Genomic DNA, 26,916 nt, shown 5'->3' on the forward strand with positions numbered 1-26,916 from the left:
CCCAAAATGAAAATATACATTGGATGATTATTTCTTAAAGCAATAAGATTAGGCTCCTTTACACCTGTATACTCAAAACATTTTTATTGATTAAATGTGGATCTAATACAAATACATAAAATGATCGATTTTTTTCATAGGACCAGAATGACCAGTCGATTGTGTATTAAAAGCTTATTCCATGTGTGGACTGTCAAACAATAAAACAACCACTAAATGTAAATTCTCATTTATTTGAAAATATTTCACTTACATCAATACAACTTTCATTGGAAGCTGGAATTTTAAATCAAACTCAACATTCAAAGAACATAATGTTGACCAGACTAAAATGGCGTGAAGTGAATGCTTGACACACGTTTGTGGTGTCCAGTCGTACATGAATGACGGGTTCGCGTTGAAGCAGGTTCATAAATGGCTCATATCTGAAGTGCTGCTGGTTTAAGAGTTCTTCTGATGCACCTTCATGGTGACCTAACAAGACAAACCAAATATTAAATCTTTCCGAGCTCAAAAAGCATTCCCACGCAGAGCTGCTGCTTCACTCCACGTCATTACACTGGCCTCAAACTATTGCAAACGGCTTGATCTATACATAGCAGTTTGAGCAGTAAAAGCAGTTTTAAAACAAAGTTTGAGAACCAAAGGTTGGTCATCAACTGCAGTTAATGAAGTAAAATAACACCTTCTCTGACATCGTTGGAGTTCCTCAAACCGTATGAGCGGTGAAGAGCACAGTGGAGGACACCAATCTCTCATTTTTGTTTGTGCGCAATACAGTGGCTTAAATGTACAGATAAAGCTTTTTTCACAATATATTCCTGAACAAGCCTAAAGGCTACTTTTTAAACATACAAAAATACAAAATTGGGTCACAAGGTGAACAATTAGAAAAAATAGGTTGCCAGTTTTTGAAACACACAAAAGTGCACTATAAAAACTTTGTCTCTATGGAGATTGAATGCTCCACAGAATAGCATTAAACCTCTCCATTTTCAGACAAGCACGTGACATCACTAAGCCAAGTTACTCGTCAGATCCATGAAGAGGCAAGCCTGAACTGAATTATCATTTAATGCCATACTTAGAAGATTTTGGGTAAAGCAATAACATCTTCTAAGGATGCAAGAGGGTGACGTGACACCCACCAGAAAAGTTATAATCATAATGCACCTTTAACCAGAAAACCTGTCATCTCTCAGTCGTCCAGGGAGGTTCATTAGCAAAAGAAAATGATCCATGTTTTTAATTCAGGAATCTCATGATGCAGTTCATAAGTTCAGATACAGCTTAATGTAGGCCACCTCTTATTTTAGTTACATTGAAGCCACATCTTTATATGAGGAGCTGCTTGAGGCATTTAGACTGTGCTCGTGTGAGTTTCTCCATAAGTGTTTTGTGAAATGTTTTGCCAGATTTCTGTTGACCACTGTGTGCTTTGTTTGCGCACGTGCTGTGTCCCGGTTTAGTTTGAAACATATTAACTTATAAAAAGGTATTTGCTCTTTGTGTAGTAGTTAACAGAACTCACATTATTTGTTTAAAAACCTTAAGATAAACGCTTAGCTTCTCATGAGGGCAAGACTCTCACCGTCTTGACTTCGGTGTAGCCCTCCAGGCCGTACTCTCCCAGCTCCCTGCCGTTTCCTGACGATTTGTAGCCCCCAAATGGAGCCTGCGCCCCAAACACATCGTAGCAGTTAATCCTGGAGAATAACAGAAGAGTGAGGCCTGTGGGTCAGAGACACGCACATGTGTCAGTATGAGAGTGTTTGCTTCTGGTTTACCACACGGTGCCGGCGCGCAGCCCGCTGGAGATGTAGTTGGCCTTGTCAAGGTCTTTGGTGAACACAGCAGCTGCCAGACCATACTTTGAGTCGTTGGCTCGCTCAATCACCTCCTCCAGGGTTTTAAACTTGAGGATCTGCATTACTGGACCAAAGATCTGCCAAAAGACATGCTCAGATGAATGATCAGCCAAGTTAAACTGTAATAGTTCTTTTGAAGATATACTCTTTATTCCAATTTTAAATATCCTCTTAATTTGAAAACTAGGGGTGGGACAAAACACCACATTGGGTCCACGAGAACAAGACATGACATCATTTATAATAAATAAATGGTTCAATCCTGTTCACAATATTTTGCCCACACAATGTTTTATTTATGTAACATTTTTACTGTCATTTGCCTTTTGGAACTGCAGTTTCTCAAAAGGTGTAACTCAGCAAAGTTAACCCTTTTTGTCAAAGCCACATGTAAACACAAGGGGGAGAAAATGAGCAATCTTGTACCACTTTAATCTCATGAGATCTTGTCCCGTCCCTAAAGAAAAAAGAGATGCAATGAACGGAAACTTTTACCAGTTTAACCTTCGAACAAAAATGTATAGTAATATTTACGTTCACTGGTGCTTTATTATATGGTCACTTCACTTTTTGTGCTGTACTAGAAGCTCACCAAAGACATTTACTGCCACATTTCTGATGAATTGTAAAAGTATCTGTTCCAGAGAAGTATCATCTAGGAAAATATTTGGCTTGCTGTGTATTGCCTTAAAAAAACTGAACAATTCATGGGTTTCAACTTCCTGTCCATAGGCAATATTTTGGGGACTTTTGCCCATTCACAAGATTTAGTTTGGACTTTGAATCCAGAGAGATACTAGAGGATACAGAGAGAGGATTAACAATTCAAAAATTGGTCCAAAATTGGAATGAACCATGGTTAAAATATCTCTAAATTAAGACACAAGGCACAAGGAGCAGGTACCTCCTCTCGGGCGATGGTCATGTTGTCCTGCACGTCTCCAAAGACAGTGGGCTGGATGAAGTATCCCCGGTCAGCGGCAACGCCTCCCCCACACATGAGCCGCGCCCCCTCCTTCTTCCCACTGCTAATGTAGCCCAGGATCTTGTTAAACTGCTCCTGGTCCACCTGGAATCACAAACACTGCTTTCAGTACTGCACTTCTCCGCTGCTTTTACACTTGCTGCTGTCATGGGAATCGCAAGTGATGGGTGATGCTACAGATTATTTTAATTTGCCCCGATACAAAGTAATACTAGGGCAAATATATGAAATCAATGAATTTTGTATAAAAGTGCTTTGAAACTCCTTCACTATGAATAATTTGACCATGGCCATCATTATTTTCTTTCCACCTAATGTGAAAATGTCATTATCTTGAAGAGCATTCTTTATTATTTCCAGGCCATTGATCTCACCCCTCGTCTTTTTTAATTACCTGTAACATTTGAGGATCCTTGTTTCAGCATGTTTAGCTTCCAAAAGCTTTACTTTTTTTGTACGATTTGTAAAAAGCCTTGGTTTCCTTTTGGCTGAGGCGACAGCAATTGCCCCGCCCCTCAAAACTGCCTGTTCTGCATCCCAGAGGAGTGGAAAGACTTCACTATTGTCATTTTTCTCTACGTACGTCTCAATGTCCTTTGTCATCATTTGTGGGTCATTGTATAGACTAGCATTATATCCCCAAAGTGTGTTTTTGTTTCTGTTCCAGATCTACAGTGATGTAAAGAGGAGCATGATCACTTAGGTCTATTGTACCTATGTCTTCCTCTGTAATTGTGGTACGCAAGGTAGACAAATGGAAAGACAACATTTGGACTTGATTTGGAAATGGACACAAGACTCCACGCATTTACTATTTTGTGTTTTGTAGGTGTGTGTAGATACAGAGGATGAGAGACCTGAGGGCCCTGCTCCGTGCGCAGGTTGAAGGGGTCCCCCACCACACGGTTCTTGGCCCTTTCTGCGCTCCGCTCCACAAACTCGTCGTAGATATCGGCCTGGACGTAGGTTCTGGAGCCCGCGCAGCAACACTGGCCTTGGTTAAAGAAGAGGGCAAAGTGTGCCTGCTCCACAGCCTCAGCCACTGCAGGCAGACAGGGGCAAACAGGGGCAGACAGGGGCAGACAGGGGCAGACAGTTTAGATCAGGCCCAAACATCCAGCCAGACCCAGTCCCAAGCCAGAACTCACTCAACCCGACCCAGGTGCGAGTCTTTCCCTGGGCCAGAACTCGCGCTCGTAGAACTGGGGTTATGTTTAATGAACTGTGTTTATGCCTTCTGTGTGGAGTTTTATGGGCGAAGGGGTCTGCATATGCGAGTATTCTACCTGTGCATCTCCAGGAGCAGAAGCGCTTGTCCCCTATGCTTGTGCTGACCTACATTATCTCTCCCTCCATCTTTTCTTCAGCTCTCATGCCCCTCGCTCCGTTTATGCATGCTCTGCCCCCTGGACCCAATAACAGAGTGGGAAATATGGGGTCAGCCTTGGGCCAAGAATCTATACTCTAACGTGAGAGCCCGTCGTAAGCTGATAGCATTCTAGCACAGTCACTAGGTTTACGTGCACGCCAGGAAAACTGTATAACTGGCCTTGTCCAATTTTAAATGGTCTTCTCAAAATGCATGTAAACCCGGGGACTCCGGTTGGGGCGCCTGTGATTCTACTCTCAAAGTGTGAAGTGTGTGTGTTATTCCTGCTGCATGTCACAGTGCAGTCCCATCACACGAGGAGCAGACGAGGAGAGGCTTCATCTGCACCAGCTCAGAAACAGACAGGGAAATATCACACCTGTTTGGATCAGCAGAGATGACAAACTACAGCCTCTCCACTGCAGACGAGCACGTTTTGTTTGAGTCATCAGCTTTAAAGTGAAAGTAAAAAAACAACTTGAGCGTTGATGTACGCCCTTTCTCTCGCTCGCCCTCCCTTTCTCACGCACCCTCCTCCGCCTTCAGCCTATATGTAAAAAATAAGACAAAAAACTGTGTTGCATTGCAAGAGGAGACCAATAAGACCAAGTTAAAGAACCACTGGTTTAGTGCAGTCAGATCAGAGTTCTCTGAACATGGAGGTACAAAGAGGCGCGTACTGTTGGCGTCAGACATGATGATGTTGGGACTCTTCCCTCCCAGCTCCAGAGTCACCTTCTTTAGGTTACTGCCCCCTGAGGCCTGCTGGATCAGATGGCCCACCTGCACACACGAAAAGTCTGATCAGATTTATAGATTTCTCAGATTAGTGAAATGCCTTGTAAAAAGTTCCATCTGATTTATTTATTGTTGGATTGATCAGGAAAGTCCCACCAAGGTGTAGCATCTCTGTTTCCGGGAGTTCTGTCCCCAGGAGTCTGAGCCTGCACCAATTCCTAAGTGGGATTTGACAACATTTTTGAATGAGAGCAAAATACTACACTGGTGGTCATCTGGGGGCATTTTGACCGCAGCAGTTTCCCCATTAATTTCAAAAGGATTCACTCAATCCTGCTTAGCTTTCTGTGTTTCATATTTCATACTAACTTAATTAAAATGTCCTACTGAGAATATGAGATATGCAGTACATCATAGAAGACCAAATTTTCATGAATATTTGCTTACTTTTTCCCACCGTTTTACGTCCCCAAAACCTCAACAAAACCCCACTTTCCCCATTCATTTCAATGAGACAGTGATTCCTATTTTCATAGTGTTTTGGAGAAAACAGGTTTTCTTAAAGGTTGAATGGATGATTTTTTTGGCCCAAATCATAGTCATATTTCCTCGTGGCGTGGACTGCGATTAGTCCTGCCACGTGTCAATCATAAAACGCACCTACCGCTCACCTGCAGCCGCGTGCTGCTCGTCCCTTGAGAGCAGCACTTTTCCGCGTGTCCAAGCGCATGGATCTATCATAATATAGTTCCCTCAGTGTACGGGACAAAAGGAAGACAGAAAGACAGTTCGAGCTGAGTTCTCAAATCGCCGAAAAATCGTCCATTGCGCCTTTAAACCAATCTCTTACTGCTGATACTGATGTCACTGCTGCTGCTGCTGATGCTGCTGATACTGATGTCACTGCTGCTGATACTGATGTCACTGCTGCTGATACTGATGTCACTGCTGCTGATACTGATGTCACTGCTGCTGATACTGATGTCACTGCTGCTGCTGATGTCACTGCTGCTGATACTGATACTGATACTGATGCTGCTGATACTGATGTTACTGCTGCTGATGCTGATACTGATGCTGCTGATACTGATGCTGCTGATACTGATGTCACTGCTGCTGATACTGATGTCACTGCTGCTGATACTGATGTCACTGCTGCTGATACTGATGTCACTGCTGCTGATACTGATGTCACTGCTGCTGATACTGATGTCACTGCTGCTGATACTGATGTCACTGCTGCTGCTGATGTCACTGCTGCTGATACTGATGTCACTGCTGCTGATACTGATGTCACTGCTGCTGATACTGATGTCACTGCTGCTGCTGATACTGATGTCACTGCTGCTGCTGATACTGATGTCACTGCTGCTGCTGATACTGATGTCACTGCTGCTGATACTGATGTCACTGCTGCTGATACTGATGCTGCTGATACTGATGCTGCTGATACTGATGCTGCTGATACTGATGTCACTGCTGCTGATACTGATGTTACTGCTGCTGCTGATACTGATGTTACTGCTGCTGCTGATACTGATGTCACTGCTGCTGCTGATACTGATGTCACTGCTGCTGATACTGATGTCACTGCTGCTGATACTGATGTTACTGCTGCTGATACTGATGTCACTGCTGCTGATACTGATGTCACTGCTGCTGATACTGATGTCACTGCTGCTGATACTGATGTCACTGCTGCTGATACTGATGTCACTGCTGCTGATACTGATACTGATGCTCCTGATACTGATGTCACTGCTGCTGATACTGATGTCACTGCTGCTGATACTGATGTCACTGCTGCTGATACTGATGTCACTGCTGCTGATACTGATACTGATGCTGCTGATACTGATGTCACTGCTGCTGATACTGATACTGATGCTGCTGATACTGATGCTCCTGATACTGATGCTCCTGATACTGATGCTCCTGATACTGATGCTGCTGATACTGATGTCACTGCTGCTGATACTGATACTGATGCTGCTGATACTGATGTCACTGCTGCTGATACTGATACTGATGCTGCTGATACTGATGCTCCTGATACTGATGCTCCTGATACTGATGCTCCTGATACTGATGCTCCTGATACTGATGCTGCTGATACTGATGCTGCTGATACTGATGTTACTGCTGCTGATGCTGATACTGATGCTGCTGATACTGATGCTGCTGATACTGATGCTGCTGATACTGATGTCACTGCTGCTGATACTGATGTCACTGCTGCTGATACTGATGTCACTGCTGCTGATACTGATGTCACTGCTGCTGATACTGATGTCACTGCTGCTGATACTGATGTCACTGCTGCTGATACTGATGTCACTGCTGCTGATACTGATGTCACTGCTGCTGATACTGATACTGATGCTGCTGATACTGATGTCACTGCTGCTGATACTGATACTGATGCTGCTGATACTGATGCTCCTGATACTGATGCTCCTGATACTGATGCTGCTGATACTGATGTCACTGCTGCTGATACTGATACTGATGCTGCTGATACTGATGTCACTGCTGCTGATACTGATACTGATACTGATGCTCCTGATACTGATGCTCCTGATACTGATGCTCCTGATACTGATGCTCCTGATACTGATGCTCCTGATACTGATGCTCCTGATACTGATACTGATACTGATGCTGCTGATACTGATGTTACTGATACTGATGCTCCTGATACTGATGCTTCTGATACTGATGCTCCTGATACTGATGCTCCTGATACTGATGCTCCTGATACTGATGCTGCTGATACTGATACTGATACTGATGCTGCTGATACTGATGTTACTGCTGCTGATACTGATACTGATGCTGCTGATACTGATGCTCCTGATACTGATGCTCCTGATACTGATGCTCCTGATACTGATGCTCCTGATACTGATGCTCCTGATACTGATGCTCCTGATACTGATGTTACTGCTGCTGCTGATACTGATGTTACTGCTGCTGCTGATACTGATGTTACTGCTGCTGCTGATACTGATGTTACTGCTGCTGCTGATACTGATGTTACTGCTGCTGCTGATACTGATGTTACTGCTGCTGCTGATACTGATGTTACTGCTGCTGCTGATACTGATGTTACTGCTGCTGCTGATACTGATGTTACTGCTGCTGCTGATACTGATGTTACTGCTGCTGCTGATACTGATGTTACTGATGCTGCTGATACTGATGCTGCTGATACTGATGTCACTGCTGCTGATACTGATGTCACTGCTGCTGATACTGATGTCACTGCTGCTGATACTGATGCTGCTGATACTGATGTCACTGCTGCTGATACTGATGTCACTGCTGCTGATACTGATGTCACTGCTGCTGATACTGATGTCACTGCTGCTGCTGATGTCACTGCTGCTGATGTCACTGCTGCTGATGTCACTGCTGCTGATGTCACTGCTGCTGATGTCACTGCTGCTGATACTGATGTCACTGCTGCTGATACTGATGTCACTGCTGCTGATACTGATGTCACTGCTGCTGATACTGATGTCACTGCTGCTGATACTGATGTCACTGCTGCTGATACTGATGTCACTGCTGCTGCTGATACTGATGTCACTGCTGCTGCTGATACTGATGTCACTGCTGCTGATACTGATGTCACTGCTGCTGATACTGATGCTGCTGATACTGATGCTGCTGATACTGATGCTGCTGATACTGATGTCACTGCTGCTGATACTGATGTTACTGCTGCTGCTGATACTGATGTTACTGCTGCTGCTGATACTGATGTCACTGCTGCTGCTGATACTGATGTCACTGCTGCTGATACTGATGTCACTGCTGCTGATACTGATGTCACTGCTGCTGATACTGATGTCACTGCTGCTGATACTGATGTTACTGCTGCTGATACTGATGTCACTGCTGCTGATACTGATGTCACTGCTGCTGATACTGATGTCACTGCTGCTGATACTGATGTCACTGCTGCTGATACTGATGTCACTGCTGCTGATACTGATACTGATGCTCCTGATACTGATGTCACTGCTGCTGATACTGATGTCACTGCTGCTGATACTGATGTCACTGCTGCTGATACTGATGTCACTGCTGCTGATACTGATACTGATGCTGCTGATACTGATGTCACTGCTGCTGATACTGATACTGATGCTGCTGATACTGATGCTCCTGATACTGATGCTCCTGATACTGATGCTCCTGATACTGATGCTGCTGATACTGATGTCACTGCTGCTGATACTGATACTGATGCTGCTGATACTGATGTCACTGCTGCTGATACTGATACTGATGCTGCTGATACTGATGCTCCTGATACTGATGCTCCTGATACTGATGCTCCTGATACTGATGCTGCTGATACTGATACTGATACTGATGCTGCTGATACTGATGTTACTGCTGCTGATGCTGATACTGATGCTGCTGATACTGATGCTGCTGATACTGATGCTGCTGATACTGATGCTGCTGATACTGATGCTGCTGATACTGATGTCACTGCTGCTGATACTGATGCTGCTGATACTGATGCTGCTGATACTGATGCTGCTGATACTGATGTCACTGCTGCTGATACTGATGTCACTGCTGCTGATACTGATGTCACTGCTGCTGATACTGATGTCACTGCTGCTGATACTGATGTCACTGCTGCTGATACTGATGTCACTGCTGCTGATACTGATGTCACTGCTGCTGATACTGATGTCACTGCTGCTGATACTGATACTGATGCTGCTGATACTGATGTCACTGCTGCTGATACTGATACTGATGCTGCTGATACTGATGCTCCTGATACTGATGCTCCTGATACTGATGCTGCTGATACTGATGTCACTGCTGCTGATACTGATACTGATGCTGCTGATACTGATGTCACTGCTGCTGATACTGATACTGATACTGATGCTGCTGATACTGATGCTCCTGATACTGATGCTCCTGATACTGATGCTCCTGATACTGATGCTCCTGATACTGATGCTCCTGATACTGATGCTCCTGATACTGATGCTCCTGATACTGATACTGATACTGATGCTGCTGATACTGATGTTACTGATACTGATGCTCCTGATACTGATGCTCCTGATACTGATGCTCCTGATACTGATGCTCCTGATACTGATGCTCCTGATACTGATGCTGCTGATACTGATACTGATACTGATGCTGCTGATACTGATGTTACTGCTGCTGATACTGATACTGATGCTGCTGATACTGATGCTCCTGATACTGATGCTCCTGATACTGATGCTCCTGATACTGATGCTCCTGATACTGATGCTCCTGATACTGATGCTCCTGATACTGATACTACTGCTGCTGATACTGATGTTACTGCTGCTGCTGATACTGATGTTACTGCTGCTGCTGATACTGATGTTACTGCTGCTGCTGATACTGATGTTACTGCTGCTGCTGATACTGATGTTACTGCTGCTGCTGATACTGATGTTACTGCTGCTGCTGATACTGATGTTACTGCTGCTGCTGATACTGATGTTACTGCTGCTGCTGATACTGATGTTACTGCTGCTGCTGATACTGATGTTACTGCTGCTGCTGATACTGATGTCACTGCTGCTGATACTGATGTTACTGCTGCTGATACTGATGTTACTGCTGCTGCTGATACTGATGTCACTGCTGCTGATACTGATGTTACTGCTGCTGATACTGATGTTACTGCTGCAACAACTGCAACAACTTGCTTATTGTAATATCACAGAGCTACTGAAGCAGCATTGAGCCTCTGTCCCGCGTTCTCGTCTGGGTTTCATTCAAGTTCACCCTGCATGGACAGCACTATAGAATTTAAGATTGAATTGGAGTGATATGCTGTAGATACTTTTGCGATATATTGTGCGGCCGCGGAGAACAGATTGAGAGAACATAGAGTACCTCAGTGGAGCCGGTGAAGGCCACCTTGTCCACATCCATGTGCCTGGCGATGGCTGCTCCGGCTGAGGGTCCCATGCCTGGAAGGATGTTGACCACTCCATCAGGGAAGCCCACCTGAGCCCAGCACAACAGCAGGACAAAAAGGAGACATTCAGAAGCCTATGTATGGTGGGATTGTGTTGTAATACTGTAAATTGATATTAGTGACTGATGAAGAGATCCAAGTTTATGTTTCACTATCTATATTTTGGTAGAACAAGGCTATAAATGATTTTCTTTTATGGATGAACACAGACCTCAATCTGAAGAAAAAATGATGAAAGCACAGACCTCTTTGATGAGGCTGGCCACAAACAGTGCGGTCAGCGGCGTCTGCTCGGCCACCTTCATCACCACCGTGTTCCCTGTGGCCAGCGCCGGGCCCAGCTTCCAGGCCTGCATCAGCAGAGGGAAGTTCCACTGTGGAGCAGGACAGGGACATGTTAGCTCCATGGAATTCCTCAGTTTGAGTCAGTATAAAATAACTGCAAATGTCCAGACGCTTTTGCAAGTGTACACACACACGATGGTTTCTTACCACGACAACACGTAGAGTATTGGAACGACATAGATATTCGAGTTGTCAGGTCCATCTTTTATGTTTTTATTTACCCTTTTCCCCACACTTGGCAAAAATTTTGGCTAATTTGATCAGCATGTCAGTCTCATCATGACACTATCCAGTGCTCAGAAGCTCATAAACAAAGGTGCACGGCTCATAACTTAAAAGGCTGTGCACAGTGCTGATACAGGTCCTGCACCGACAGAGCTGCACCTGTCAGGGCGCATTTATGTATTCAGATTAGACAATAAGTCTTTACATTTGGGAAACAGTGCTGTGTTAGTGCTACACAAATTTAAGTATAGAATTTAAAAGTAATTGAGTACAAATATTAATCATGTTTTCATATCAGAAAGGGGTTGGTTACCATTGTCAGGGAACAGAATTCACCAATTAGGAACTTGTTTTGGCAAATAAGGTGCAACATACAATGAATAAAAGTAGTAGCAAAATATATCAAAAAGAGCGTGCATAGAGTTTTTAATTTACAAATAATATAAAATAGACTTTGATCTGAATACATACACAATTTACTGTTGGTCAGAATAGTGCAAAAAATGAGTGGCAGGTGTTAAGAGTCGGAGGGCCAACAAAAATTGGTCTGAGGGTCGCATTTGGCCCCCGGACCACAGTTTGGACATGCCTGACTTTATAGCTTCAAATCGGTGCTCCAGATCTGTTTTTGGGAAAGGACGGTCCTCAATATTTCTGGTCACCCTAGCTGTATCGTTATTATGGCGTTGGGGGAAAAAAATCAGTGCCCATATTATACAAAATAGGTCAGTAGGATATATTAAAAAAAAATGCATCCAAAACCCTTTGGAAGTTACTACTGTTTAATAGAAAAACTGTACACACTAGGTTAATAGGGTTGTAATTTTACCGGTATAATCTGGCCGCACACCCCCACAGGCTCATGGCGAGTGTAACAGAAATAATCTCCATCGATGGGGATGGTCTTGCCCTCCCACTTGTCTGCCCAGCCAGCGTAGTACCTGTACAACACAGACCAACAAAGGTCAACAACAGTCCAACTTTTTTCTCCAATTTGTGCGGTGTGGACGAGAGATACAGCGGTCGGTATTTTTATAACTCCAACCTGCCCGCAATAAAAATGAGAATTTCTTGGCCAGCCCCAACTGGACCCGCAGGTTAAAAGACAACCTGTGCGTCACTAGTGTCTAACCTGTTATACACACTTACAGTTGTCAATTGAAGGGAAGATTAATTGCAATGTTTTATTTTTTTAATGAATTTTCGGTGCATGTGTGTCCCGTCCTCTTGTGCACATTCTCTGAGACCAACTCCAACCTGAGGCACTTGACCACGTTGGGCAGGTCCACAGAGTAGGCCACCGCGTAGGGCTTTCCATTGTCCAGAGTTTCAAGCTCCTGAGGGGAAACACACACACCACATTTAACAAAAACACAAAGCAGCACTATTGTGCTTTAGAAGATTGTGTAGAATAAAAGTCAACAAGACGAAACTAAGCAAATATCTTTTTGCAAAAATATTACTACCGGTAATTTTATCCCAGTTTTTACATCCTGATGTTAAAGACGCGGCATCACACAAAGAAATTCCATAACTGTTGCCTAGCAACCATGTTGTACACTGGCCCAAACCTACTCGAACACCAAGAGGTCACTAATAAACTTTCACCGAGGTCCAGTTTGAGAAAATCTCCACAAGCTGTGGTCTGGAACTTCACGCCTTTTCTGCCACTTTGTAATACAATAGGCCTAGTTATTTTTCACAAGTTACCAATTAATTCTACTTTAAGTCAAATAGTCTAATGATGGTTTTGAAATAAATTGAAAAGTTTTATTGCTCATTTGAAGTGGATTCTAGGTATAAAGCTGACGTGGGATGTGGAGCAGGATTCTGTTTTTGTGGTGATCAGAACATCACATATTGACTCTTGGTGGCGTATACATACAGTTCCAGGTTCTCAGTCTTCCCCTCACCCTCCAAACACACAAAGTGTTAGGTAAATTGGCAACTTTTAAACTGCCCCTAGAGAATGAATGTGAGAGTGAATGGTTCACTTTGTTAATCCTGCGTCCAGGGTTTTACGGGGCCTAAGGACTAAAGTTACTGGGACAGGCTAAAGTCACCCGTGACCCCTAATGGGAACAAGCGGTAGAAATGAATGAATGAATGAATGAAGAAATATATCAGACTGATCTCCAGCGCTGTTTCAGCTTTCTAAAGGCTAGTTTATGCTTCTCCGTCAAATCCCCACAGACCTCCCCAACGCACACGACAGCCAACCAGAAAGCTTGTGGCATGTACACAGCAAGAACCGCGAGCTTTGCAATTGGCCGCTATGTGCGTGCGGAGAAGCATAAACCAACCATCACACTTTCTCACTGTGATCTGATGGCAGCGAGTCACAAAAGCCATCCATCCCATAGCCTGCTGGCTAATCAGGAAAGTCGGGACGTTTCCCGGTGGGCCGCACGACTTTTGGGCCAGTGAGTGCTGTGATTCAGCCCAGCTGATGGCCCTCTGCACTGTGCCTGAGCACTGAGCACTGATTGGCTGCTCGGTCTGTCTATTGGCTCTTAAAATCTTAAACTGGCAGGCTTATGACTAAGGTTTAGTACCAAATAGAACTGACCCGAGATTCAAGATCTGGAAAAAAACAAATGGGAAAGAGAAGGTAATCTTGTTTTGACAGATGTGGGAAATGTGTGTACATTTCATTACCTATAGAATGTGTTTTTGAAAAATTGAGAAAATGTAGTTCTCGTTTCCGGTAAATAAGACCTTGCACTAACAGTACAATGAGCTCCTTGTGTTGGGACTTACTGCGAGGTAGGCAGCGTTCCTCTCAATGGCGTTGGCGAGCTTGTTGAGCAGTAGGCCGCGGTCAGATGCGTCCATGCGGCGCCATGGAGCACCCAGCCTGAAGGCCTGCCGCGCTGCCTTCACCGCTTTGTCCACATCTGCCTGCACGTCATCTCACATTTAGACCAAAGATTAACTCTAAAAAGATATTTGAGTAGACTAAAAAACATCATTTAGATCAGTGCTTCTAAATTATTTTCTGATAAACCCCCCCATAGGAAGAAGAAATCACTTTGCGGCCCCCTACTCTTCCGCCGCGACTATAAATACTGTGAGCGTATAAACTCCGCACCCACGATATGTTAGCAAAGCAGAGTGTGTGTTTTATTGATGTGTAATTAATTTGGTTTCATGCTGTCGCTGCCAACATTAGAGACACAGTAGACACGGTGGTCTTTCCTCATCTCCACCTCAGTTACAGTGAAGCCAAGTGCTACATACACTTCCTCATATTTCCTCCTCTTATTAGCTTTTGGGTGACTTTTGTTTGTTTCGTTATTAGGGATGTCACAATATTCATTTTAGTCACGATTATCATGAGAAATATCACGATTTTACGATTATTCACGATTATCAGCAAAAATAAAGGAAACATGTATTTTTTATATATAACAATCTATAATTTCCTACTCTTTAATTCAGCGTATTAATTTAAAAATAAAATGTCCACAAATGGATTAAATAATACAAAAGTATGCTTATTGGCCCCTCATTATAGCTCTTTTAAACATTATATCATTTATTAGGGAGATCAGCTCCATGGTAACGCTCGGGGGAGGGGCTTGAAGCTTTGAGAAAGTCACTTTCCTTTGGCTCACACCAACAACAACAGATTTGTGAATAAAAAAAAGCATTTACAGGTAAGATTACGCTCTGGAACTACCCGTCTCCTCCTCTCTCTTTCCCTCCCTCTCTCTCTCCTCCTTTGAGCTTGTGCGTTCCGTGGCTTCACTTTGGGCGCGCACTGAGCGACAGTCCCGTAAAGTTAGCGTCATATTCACAGATTCAAACTTCCAAGGTCAATAGCTCCTAAACGCAAAGCTAGCAAAATGTAGGATTGCACTGGCTCCCAGACTAACTCCGGATTCTGAAAATGAATGAATAAATATAGACAAATACCCATTTCAAAATATAGAAATCTATTTAACGTAGGCCTTGGGAACAGGAGCCACTTTACTCTTTGCACACCCTCCACTCAGTGGCCCTCAAAGCATTAGTCTGCCCCAGAAAGTGACTGAGGAGTGAAAGAATAATGCACCACATTAAGATGTGATCATTTGCACTTGAAAATCAGGATCATCATGCGTAAGATCATCTACAAATTAATTAGGAATAGATTTAATAAAGCTCACCGCGTCAGCCTCAGCCACCTGACAGATGATCTCGCCGGTGGAGGGGTTGATCGTAGGGAACGTTCTTCCACTCACCGCATCATGCCACTCATTGTTGATGAAAAGCTGGAAAATCAAGGTTTGTTTTCACTAGACAGATAAGCAGTGGTGGAAAGTAAGTAACAAAGTACAAAGTAAAAGTACTGTACTTAAGTATTGTATCTGATGTACGAAAAGTATTTTTTCTTATAGTTAATACAAATGACCAGGAGAATAAAGACATATTCAGTTGCAAAAGAAAGTTTATAATGATCAAAAATCAGCACAATTCTAAATCATTTTGTTCTTATGCTTTGTTAACTACTTCTACTTTTAACTCCAAATGTACATTTTACTTGAGTAATTACTGGGTTTCAGATGGCATCACAATTATTCCAAAGGCCAATGATATTTAATGCAGATGGAGGGCAGCTAAAATGTATATGAAGATTTTAGTTTTTAAACAAAATACAATGTAATCAATAGGGAAATCTGGCTCTTGCCCCATCTGTGCGGGTTGTCTTTTGACCCGAGGGTTGGGTTGGGTTAGGGCAGGCATTAGTCACATCTACATTCTGTTCTTGATTAGGCCAATTTCTCAGTGAGACTGAAACTGAGAGGTTCATCTGTTGGGGGCTGGGGCCTTGTCCTTGATGTACTTGTGGATCTTGGATGTTTCATCCTGGACAGTTGCTCTCACACACATACACTAGTCCATAGCCTCCTTCCTTGCAGCTAGTGCAGTCTCAGGGTGCTGGATTTGGGGTGATGGGGCCTCACGCCCCATCAATTGTATTAATATATAAAAGGGTCACTCTTCAGGCTTTGCTCAATCTAAAAATAGCTTGCTGGCCAAAAAAGGTTGGGGAGGACGGACCTAGGTCTACATGAAGCCAAAGCACATTTATAGTCACTCAAAGAAGCTTATAAAGACAGTATTTACTGTAGACACCATGACAGAGTTAGGAAGAATACAGCATTATTTGGCCCAGTGCTGTATTGTGATTAAGCTACTTAAGAATACTTTAAGTTGCATTATACTACACAGCAGGAAGGAATAAAACAGATACATGTCTGTTATTTATCTTTTTTTCTTTAGACTAATAGGCTTTGTTCCATCTAAACTGCCTGATCAAATAACACCTATATACCTTTGATTTAAGAAAAGTATTCCCAACACCTCCAAATGAAAGAAGCTGTACCAGAATACAATACACTTACTCAAAATTAGTATTCTGAACGTGTCTTTTCAGTACTATGACCTACAGTATATAATTGATGCAATGTATAATATATTTGTTGTTTGGACAACACAGTCTTTTCTGCTAAGAATAAACAACATTCAAGAAGACCTGCTCAAACATTTAGCCTCAAGTCTGAGGAGGAGGACCTCTGGGTTATACGAACAATGGAGATTATTATTTTCAAGAATGACAAATAAAACAACAAACACCAGAGATGGGTAGTACTCGATCTAGTACTTGATCAACTTTGTTTTTGTTTTTTTGACACTACTAGTACTCTTGAGTATATTATAAATATTACTCACTTACTTGAATAATATGTTTATTGAAGTAACAGTACTCTGACTCTATCTGAGAACGTTTTTAACCTAAAATCAACCTGTTCAAGGACTCAAGGTGGAAATTTGAATTGCTGGTATGTGACATATTGTCTTTATCAAATGAATGTATTAAAATCATGAATTAAATAAATAAATAAATACATTAATTAGTTGGTTAAAGTGACAAAAGCTTTAGGTTGACAAGATAAAATGATTTGAACATTTCCGTTTCTTGCTCTGGTCCTAGTTTTTCCTCATACCAGATTTTGTGCATGCATTATTTGTTTTGTGACCAGTTTTATACACTTATAAGTCAGATGTTACTTCCAGACGGTTACACCTAAGGTTCCCCAAATACGTTTTTACTCTTACTCAAGTAAGTTCTTGGACTATTTTGTCCTTGTGAAGGAACTTTACTCTAACATGAGTACATTTTTGGCTACTCCACCACCTCTGCAGTTACTATTGGCTTTTATTATGGCGAGTGTCCTCCAGAGTGAGCTTCATTTCCTGTGATGTCATCAAGTCCACCTGTCCCAAACGCTGAAAGAGCAAAGTGCGAGCATGTGAACCTCTCAGAGTCTGCACCCACAAGTCTGCACCCACAAGTCTGCACCCCGGAGAACACGAGTATGGAGCAGTGCTCAAAGTTTCTAGTTCCCATTGAAATATTCTATTATGGGCTGACATTTGTGTCATAATAATGTACTGATGCAGAAAGAATAATAAATTCAAAATTGTAGTTTTTTCACATTGCAGTTATGGTTTTATCCATGTAATATCTCATTTGCAAATATCCATTTGTGAACAAAACATTTGTGGTTTTTGAATCCGTGCTTTTGTAAGCAAGAAGTTGAATCTGTATTTGTGGATCATCAAAATTGTGCATTCTTCACCTCTGAACTTCACACATTTTGTGAAATCTTTATGTACAGCTTGGAATCCATGCAAAATCCAGATGAATTCAAAGAGCTAGACTTGCATGCAAACCTTTTCACAAAAGTCATTTATAAACTTTAAGTTTCAAATTATTTTAAGAAATTCACAACCATGGATCTATGAAACCACCGTCCACCACCACCACTCACCACCAGTGAAGTTTAATAATCCAATCTTGTACTTTGTGGTTCAAAGGCGTTGTACAATTGCACAAAATAACATGCTACTATGTTATTTTTATATACCATTGGAGCAAAGTTTTCTAAATTAATAACCTTTATTTTAGATTTGCACTTTGACAAATATGATTATGATGATGGGGGGAAAAAAGAATATATTTTGTACAAAAGTCTAAAACTGAAGAGGGGACAACGTTTGACAGACTTACTATAATTAAACTGGTTGAGGTCATTGTAAAGACTCAGAGAATCAGGCTCCAGAGAAGAGAAGTCCCATTTCATCCCTACTGACCATGGGCAGTGCATAAAGCACTGGATGATCATCCTTGCACATAAACAGGTCGAGAATGTAATAAACAACAGTCACCTTTGACTGGCTCACGTGAATCTATATCATCACGTGACACCGGCAGCTCAGTCCCTTTTCACCTACTCGCACACAGGTTGTACTGTATTGTGTGCGGTTATGTTAATTATACAGCCGTTTCCACAATTTGGGTTTGATTTTGCCGCTTGTTGCTTGTTGGCCTTAGACTGTTCCACAGTCGGTGCGGCGAGTGTGCTCGCCTTCTTGGGGCTGCACAAGCGTGTCAAACCTGCTGTAATTACAAGGAGGTACACATTTCCGTTGTTTTCTACAACTGATGTTGTCCCTTTAATGCATTTCACCGTAGCCGTGCGCTCGGTAGAGTTTTATTGAATTTTGAAACTGTACAACTGTCCTCATAGGCCATAGGCTGTAGCCTGTATCGTTCAAGTTCGCTACACCTGTCACAAGACTAAAAAAAATATCATTGTACCATTAGCTCATGACCAAAAGTTCTCCACTCGGATCGCGCCAGTTTTTTTACGGCGATAACTTAAATGCGGAACTATATTCTCAGCCTGATAGCGCAATATCCCTACGCCTGAATCATTCCGCCTCTGAATCAGCCAATCAGGTGAGAGTTACAACAACAACATCAAACATGGCTGCTCCCGTGGAGCGGCATGTTGTCTCTCGAGCCGATAGAAAACACTATGAAAATATGGATAACACGTGCATCACACACATTTCATCGGTAGAAAAAGAACAAACACAGCCACTGACTGTTTCCCGCTGGAGGAAGCTGTTGACTTGTGCTCGGAAGTGGATAGAAATCGATGGAATAGACCGCGCGTTAGCGGCAGCTGTTTGTGTCACAACGATGACTTCGCCAAACAAAACTATCCTACGTCTTCTGTGGCTTCTTCGGACGGAAATCTTTCTCATTTTCTGGAAAGTAACAAGCCAGGCTTTCACCCTACATGCTATAGACGTTTCACCCTACATGCTATAGACGTTTCACCCTACATGCTATAGACGTTTCACCCTACATGCTATAGACGTTTCACCCTACATGCTATAGACGTTTCACCCTACATGCTATAGACGTTTCACCCTACATGCTATAGACGTTTCACCCTACATGCTATAGACGTTTCACCCTACATGCTATAGACGTTTCACCCTACATGCTATAGACTTTTCACCCTACATGCTATAGACGTTTCACCCTACATGCTATAGACGTTTCATTGACAAGAAACGAATTACTAGTGCTGAAAAGCAAAACAGTCGGTCTGTGGGCAGCATGGCGAGGGTGAGAAGGTGAATCTACCACATCAACTCTGCCACCTTCTCCCAAACGACTGAGATCTACCACAGATGTAAAGACAAAATCATCTAAAAAGTCAAGCGATGTACTTCCTGCAGTTTACATCATTTGCAGAAGGTTGATCGCTGTATCAAAGAGGCTCACAAGACAAAGAAAGATAAATTGGTCCAAGCTGAAACTTTTAACTGCTGGTGAGTAGATTATATACTGATTATTGCGTGTGTGTTTTCTCTTGCTCGTGGTAAATAGGACTAATCACAGTGAAATAAGTTGGCCAAAATATACATAGATAAGATAAGATAAGATAATCCTTTATTGTCCCACATGGGGACATTTCATTGATGCAACGCAGGAAGATCCAGAGGTAGATACAGAAGAAAAGAACAGATCTCTATAGGAATATGTGCCTAGTTTATTACATGTAGGTGTAGATGTAATGTACGTAAGACTGTATGATGATGTGAGTTGAATAAAAAGGCAATCCAACTTTTGCGATTGTTTACTGATTGTGCTCACCCTTGATTGAAATTCTTTTACTTCTCCTTTACTAGGAAGTTTGGTCAAAGCAGCTGAATCAAGAGCAGATGAATCCATCCTGATGTGTACCAGAGGTAAAGATTGTGTTGCCATTGAAGGCACCTCTATCACAAGAGTGTTACAAAGAATACACAAGCTTTCTGACAAAAAAGACAAGTGATGAAAGGTAACATTTTGGTAATCAAATAAAATATATATATATATCCATATATTTAGATAAATTCATAATTTAATTGAAAATTATTGTAATGACTACACGATAATTTTAAAGACGTTTGAATCAAAGCAAATTTCTGTTTGTAGTGAGCTAGTATATTTCAGTCACTGACCAATCACTGCATTTCCTTGCTTTATACAGACCTAAAGTCTGGGAGTACGGCGATGCATATACAGTATTCTGTGACACTGTCATCCGGACACGACTGATTGAAAATCAGGAAATCCTCAGAATGAAGATGCTCTTGTCCCTGTTCCAGAAATTCATCAAAAAACACCCTGGTCATGGAAGTTATCGGTAATTAAATTATTCTTATTGTTTATGAAAGAAAACAATAGAAGATCAGATAAACATCACAGCTATGTTTATTCATGAAATTTCATTCAAGATCAGACCAATCCTGTTAGCTACAGGAGTCTACATATTTCCATTCATTTTGTTTATTTATACAGGGAAAACCCAGTGAGAAAAGTGGTTACCCTGTTAAAACACAACACAAAATAAACAACAAACATAGGATACTAAAACACAAATAAAATAATAATTCTAAAACTAAAAAACACAAATAAAATAGTAATCTATCAATACTTATGAATTTCTATTCCTTGTCTAATTTTTACAGATCCGATCTTCTGAAGAAGAGATTACAGCGAGACTTCCCACAGCTGAATTTCCACAAACCACCAAGAAGAAACCTGAGTGAAATGGTTTCCACGGAGACGACAGGACTTCTCCACCAGGATTTTTCAACTGAAACTGATATGTCAGTTTCTGAGATGTCATGTAGTGATGGAGAAATGGTGCCAGAAAGTGGTAAAGATGCAGCACTGCGAGAGCTCTCAAGGACAGTTTACAGTGCAGGTGTATCACTGAAACAAGCGGTCAAGAGTGCCCCTAGGATGGATGAAACAAGCGGTCAAGAGTGCCCCTAGTATCACTGAAACAAGCGGTCAAGAGTGCCCCTAGTATGGATGAAACAAGCGGTCAAGAGTGCCCCTAGTATGGATGAAACAAGCGGTCAAGAGTGCCCCTAGTATGGATGAAACAAGCGGTCAAGAGTGCCCCTAGTATGGATGAAACAAGCGGTCAAGAGTGCCCCTAGTATCACTGAAACAAGTGGTCTAAAGTGCCCCTAGTATCACTGAAACAAGCGGTCAAAAGTGCCCCTAGTATGGATGAAACAAGCGGTCAAGAGTGCCCCTAGTATGGATGTAAATTGGCCTCCTACATCAGAGGATCTAAATGTTTCCTCTGCCAGAAAGATTGTGCCAATTGAACTTTATAACTTACTAGCTTGGTGTGTAGGTGCTAGTGATAAATTGACATCGTCTAACATGGTAAATGTATCCGAGGAGGTTGATCTTTGTTTACTGTCAATTTGCCAAGATATATATTTGTCCTCAAAAGGTAAAAATCAAACCAGTCCAATGTCATGGCCTCATGTTAATGTTGTACTTACACATTTTGACATCAATCATACTTATATCATTCCTCTGTTTGTATGTATATCCTATTCTGCAGAAAGTTTGCCTTATACTAGATCGAAAGATACACATGTTAATTAGCCTGTTTATCACGATGTAAATACTGCTTTTATGATTGTAATTATTCATATTGTTCATATTGTAAATACATTACATAAAATTATATCCGTTCTATAGAATAAAACCTTTACAAATAGCATATGTTTTCTTTCTTCAAATGGGCAACTGGTGTTGAAAGGGTTAAAATACTACTTTTAGATTATGTTTTTATAGTGTAGTATGAATCAAGACTAGAGAATTTGTAATTGTTGAAGCATTCAGTTGAATACTAAATGTGGAGTAAGAGTTTAAGTGCGTAACGATAACATGCAAAATTGTTAAAACTGTTTTTTTAACTTACATTTGCACATAAACTGAAGCACCCAGAGTCTCACCACTTGACATCCTCCAAGAAAGTAGTAATGTCTCTGAGAATCTGAATTTCTGAAGTAATCAATCAAAGAATGAAAAAAAAAAGAAGGTATGAAGATGGGTGTACAGCCCAATTTGTCACATATTTGGGTAAACTGGCAACTTCGACACCTATTTTCTCAAATACTGGCAGAAATCATGCGGAGAACTTTTTCCCCCAGCTCAAGTACATCTTTGAGATTGGAAAACCACTTTTGAAAAGTAGAAAATGAATTTCGCTCCACCACATCAAGACTAGCCACATTCTGAGTTACAGCCTATGGCCTATCAGTTTTGTGTTTATTCATGCTCAGTTTGTTTGGGATTACGGATACAGCCACAAGGCTTCTCGTCTTCTTTTAACTAGATTTGTTGCGTTCACTGCTCAACCTGACCCAGCTACGCCCTTCTTACAGGTTGTTTGTATTGAGTCGCTAGTGGCGTTGCGCTCGACCAGACTCTACTTGGCTCTTGTGATATGGTGCTGGTGTCCCTGTGCTGCCTGTCCCGCCTGGTGCCGCTGCAGCTTCACCACTGGCATGATCTCTGGCCCAAATACGGGTCGTTATCCAGAATCTCCAGACTGATGCAAGTCGGGCGGTGGCGCAATGACAGGGGGGTATGACACGCCCTCAGTATATGATGATGTCATATCTGTGGCGTCTGACCTTCTGAGTTCCAGAATTTCCAAATCTGGCTCATTGGCCGGGATCACAGAACCATAAATTACAGATGTAACTTTTTTGATAGCAAGACTCATTTGTTTGTGTGACTTCTGTGGTCTTTTTATAACATCCATCCATCTTCTTCTGCTTATCCGGGGACAGGTTGCGAAGGTAGCAGTCTAAGCAGGGACTCCCAGACTTCCCCCTCCCCAGACACCTCTTCCAACTCCTCCGGGAGGATCCCGGGGCATTCCCAGGCCAGCCGAGAGACATAGATATATAGTGTTATTATAACATAATAAAGGAAAAGATGAGTAAGAAAACTTAACACACACATTCTGCAGACGCAGAATGTTTGTGACAAAAAGATCCTCCACAATATCAAAGGCTGAATGCACGTGGTGCCCCACAAAGGCAAATTCACACGCTCGAATGGAAAAACTCTAAATGTCCAAAAAATTTGAATTGTTTCAAATAATTTGAAAGTTAAAAGTTTATAAATGACCATTTCGGTGGTAAACATTTGCATGCAAGTCTAGGTCTTTATATAATATCTACATTTTGATGACCCACGAATGTAGACTCAAATTCTTGCATGCAAAAGCATGGATTCAAAAAACAAAAACATGTTTTATTCACAAATAGATATATGCAAATTAGATTTTACATGGATAAACCATAAATACAAGTCAGGCATTGTGAAAAGAATTATAATTTTGAATTAACTGTCCTTTTCATAATGATAAAATTATCATAAAATTATTATGACACAAATTTCACCCCATATTCCTTTGGTTAGAACGTTCCATTCCAGTATGGTTTTAACTTTATATTTCCATAGAGTCATACAGGTCAACTGCCACCTCCAGAAAGCAGCACCGGTCAACAGCATGTATGACCTGACTCACGCTCTCACGCGCTGATGGACTTTTCTCACGCTAAAAAATACATTTCAAAATACATTTCAAATCAGTACATTTTTTGAAAAAATGCCCTCCCCGATCACGTCAAGCACTGCCCCTCTCACAGACCAGCCCAGACCGGGCCCCCCTCTCACAGACCGGGCCCCCCTCTCACAGACCGGGCCCCCCTCTCACAGACCGGGCCCCCCTCACAGACCAGACCGGACCCCCCTCTCACAGACCGGGCCCCCCTCTCACAGACCGGGCCCCCCTCACAGACCAGACCGGACCCCCCTCTCACAGACCGGACCCCCCTCTCAAATGAGGCCCCACAAACACAAACATTTCCCCAACCACAAGAGGGCAGCAAAACCTCACGGATCCCCCACCCACGCGCCGCCGTCCGCTCTCTGAAAGTTACTGCATAACTCTTTACGCAACAAACTCGAGTACTTCTTGCACCCATGGGATCCTTGTCCCGCCGCTGCAAGTACACGCGCATGCGCAGAAGTAGACCTGCTGAAGAGACTGCCAAAGAGTTCCGGGTTCAGCTGAGGTTATGAAATCAACTGAGCTTTTAGAACTACGCAACAAGACTCACAAAGCACTCCACAACGCCACAAAGTCCTCCACGACGCACCAATAACATGAAACACAGAATGCACTGAACATTTCACGACGCGAGCTTAGTTTGCGCACTTGTTGAGCACGCGCGGGGCACGTCCAGGTGAGACGGGGCTCTGACAGTACCTTGTTGTAGTGGACCTCAGGCTGGGCACTGGGGGTCGGGATGGCCGCGGCGGCAGCGGAGAAGTGTCTGCCGCGCAGCCGCTGCAGGTCAGGCCGAGCACGGGCGAGTAGCAGGCGGAACATGCTGGGTCAGAGCTGGGTCAGAGCTGGGTCAGAGCTGGGTCAGAGCTGGAGCAGAGCTGGAGCAGAGCTGGAGCAGAGCTGGAGCAGAGCCGGAGCAGAGCCGGAGCAGAGCCGCACTCAAGTGACTGAACTGCGCCTGCACGAGTCGCACGGCGTAAACACACGGTCTTCTTCTACCTGCGCAGGCACAAGACTCTGCCTCTCGGAGATCCGCGGTCTACCGCCACCTGCTGCTGAGTCTTACGAATATGTTTGTGATTTAGAGAAGATGTTCCTTTATTGTCCACACATGGGGACATGTCGGTGTTACAACGCAGTAGATACAGAGGAAGGACAGATAACTTATAGGAAGTTTGAAAAAACACTCTTAGTAGGAGAACTCTTATAAACAAAACAAAAAACTCTTATTAACAAAACTCCTCTCATATCTTAATGGGGAATGGAGGAAAAAAGATAAAGATAAAAATAAAGTAAATAAAATAAAGTGAAAATAGCTAGCATAAGACTAAATAATACCAACAATAATGGTAAGTAAACACTCGTATTTACATCAGTCATATGCACCTGAATATGGCCTTAATTGCTTGTGAGTATGACAGTAATTGCACATGAATATGACGGTATTGCACATGGTTAAGTCAGTATTGCACATGAATATGACAGTATTGCACATGGTTAAGTCAGTATTGCACATGAATATGACAGTATTGCACATGGTTAAGTCAGTTTTCCACATGGTTAAGTCAGTATTGCACATGAATATGATGGTATTGCACATGGTTAAGTCAGTATTGCACATGAATATGACAGTATTGCACATGGTTAAGTCAGTATTCCACATGGTTAAGTCATTATTGCACATGAATATGACGGTATTGCACATGATAAAGTCAGTCAAGTATTGCACGTGTTCAGGGCAGTGTTTGTTATAAAGTCTGACAGCAGCAGGAAGGAAAGACCTGCGAAACCTCTCCTTCACACAACGAGGGTGGATCAGTCGCTCACTGAAGCTGCTGATTGAGCGTATGCTGGATGTGGATATTCAAAATTGCATTGAGGGGGTAGAGTGGTAGGTTGGAGTTATTTTATTGGGCCTGTAATGACAAATGCATTCAAAGGTTCAACATGTGGTTTGGAACACATTTTAGAGGCAGAAAATAGTAGACTTGTTTTTCTAAAATGCAATTCGTTAAACTGTTTATGTTTAGGAAATTAATATTGAAGGCCATTTCTGTTTTTTAAATAAGACAAAATCTATTTTTTTGTCAACGATTAATATGGGAGACATTTTCTTTTAAATAATGTTGTCATGTTGCCCAGCCCTACTCGGAAATGTAGCTATTAAAACAGTGTCTGCACTGCAGAACTGAGCTGTTATCTTATCTGCATTGGACACAGGCAAGGTCCAAAGAAGGTCCAGAGGTGCAGCCTGAGCAGTGGCGGACTTAGAAATTTGGGGGCCCAAGGCGAAATTGAATAGAATTATTTTTGATGTTCTGCATTTATTTATAAGATAAGAGATTTTACCAGAGGCCCTGATCCACCTGTGATCTGCTTCCAAACCCAGCTCACTGCTCACTCCATGCACCTGCAGAAAACAGAAAAATGAAGTTACAACACAGAGAAGTGACTGTGTGGGAATGATGGAGTGGTGTAAAGTATGTGCCGGTGTCTAAAGAAGCACATAAGTACTGTTATGCATTGACCTCAATATTTGCAGTAGGTAAACTAAAACCCAGCCACAGTTCTAGGCAAGGCAAGTTTAT

The 26,916-nt window shown here is 42.5% G+C and overlaps 1 protein-coding gene across 1 annotated transcript; it reads right to left on the reverse strand.

Moving 5' to 3' along the window:
* Positions 1-213: 213 nt before the first annotated feature.
* Positions 214-25,228, reverse strand: LOC140373663 (aldehyde dehydrogenase, mitochondrial-like). The gene is made up of 13 exons (XM_072460275.1): positions 25,028-25,228; positions 15,686-15,790; positions 14,295-14,435; positions 12,792-12,871; positions 12,364-12,475; positions 11,210-11,338; positions 10,880-10,993; positions 4,903-5,005; positions 3,711-3,895; positions 2,773-2,937; positions 1,788-1,945; positions 1,592-1,706; positions 214-474 (listed from the first exon to the last, which is right to left on the reverse strand). Exons 1-13 carry the CDS (start codon positions 25,148-25,150, stop codon positions 442-444), a joined length of 1,563 nt encoding a protein of 520 aa, XP_072316376.1. The 5' UTR covers positions 25,151-25,228; the 3' UTR covers positions 214-441.
* Between the last annotated feature and the right edge of the window lie 1,688 nt (positions 25,229-26,916).

This window comes from Eucyclogobius newberryi, unplaced genomic scaffold, assembly GCF_026437365.1.
Source record: "Eucyclogobius newberryi isolate DKJ021-1_F unplaced genomic scaffold, fEucNew1.0.hap1 SCAF_3, whole genome shotgun sequence".
Taxonomy (NCBI): Eukaryota; Metazoa; Chordata; class Actinopteri; order Gobiiformes; family Gobiidae; genus Eucyclogobius; species Eucyclogobius newberryi.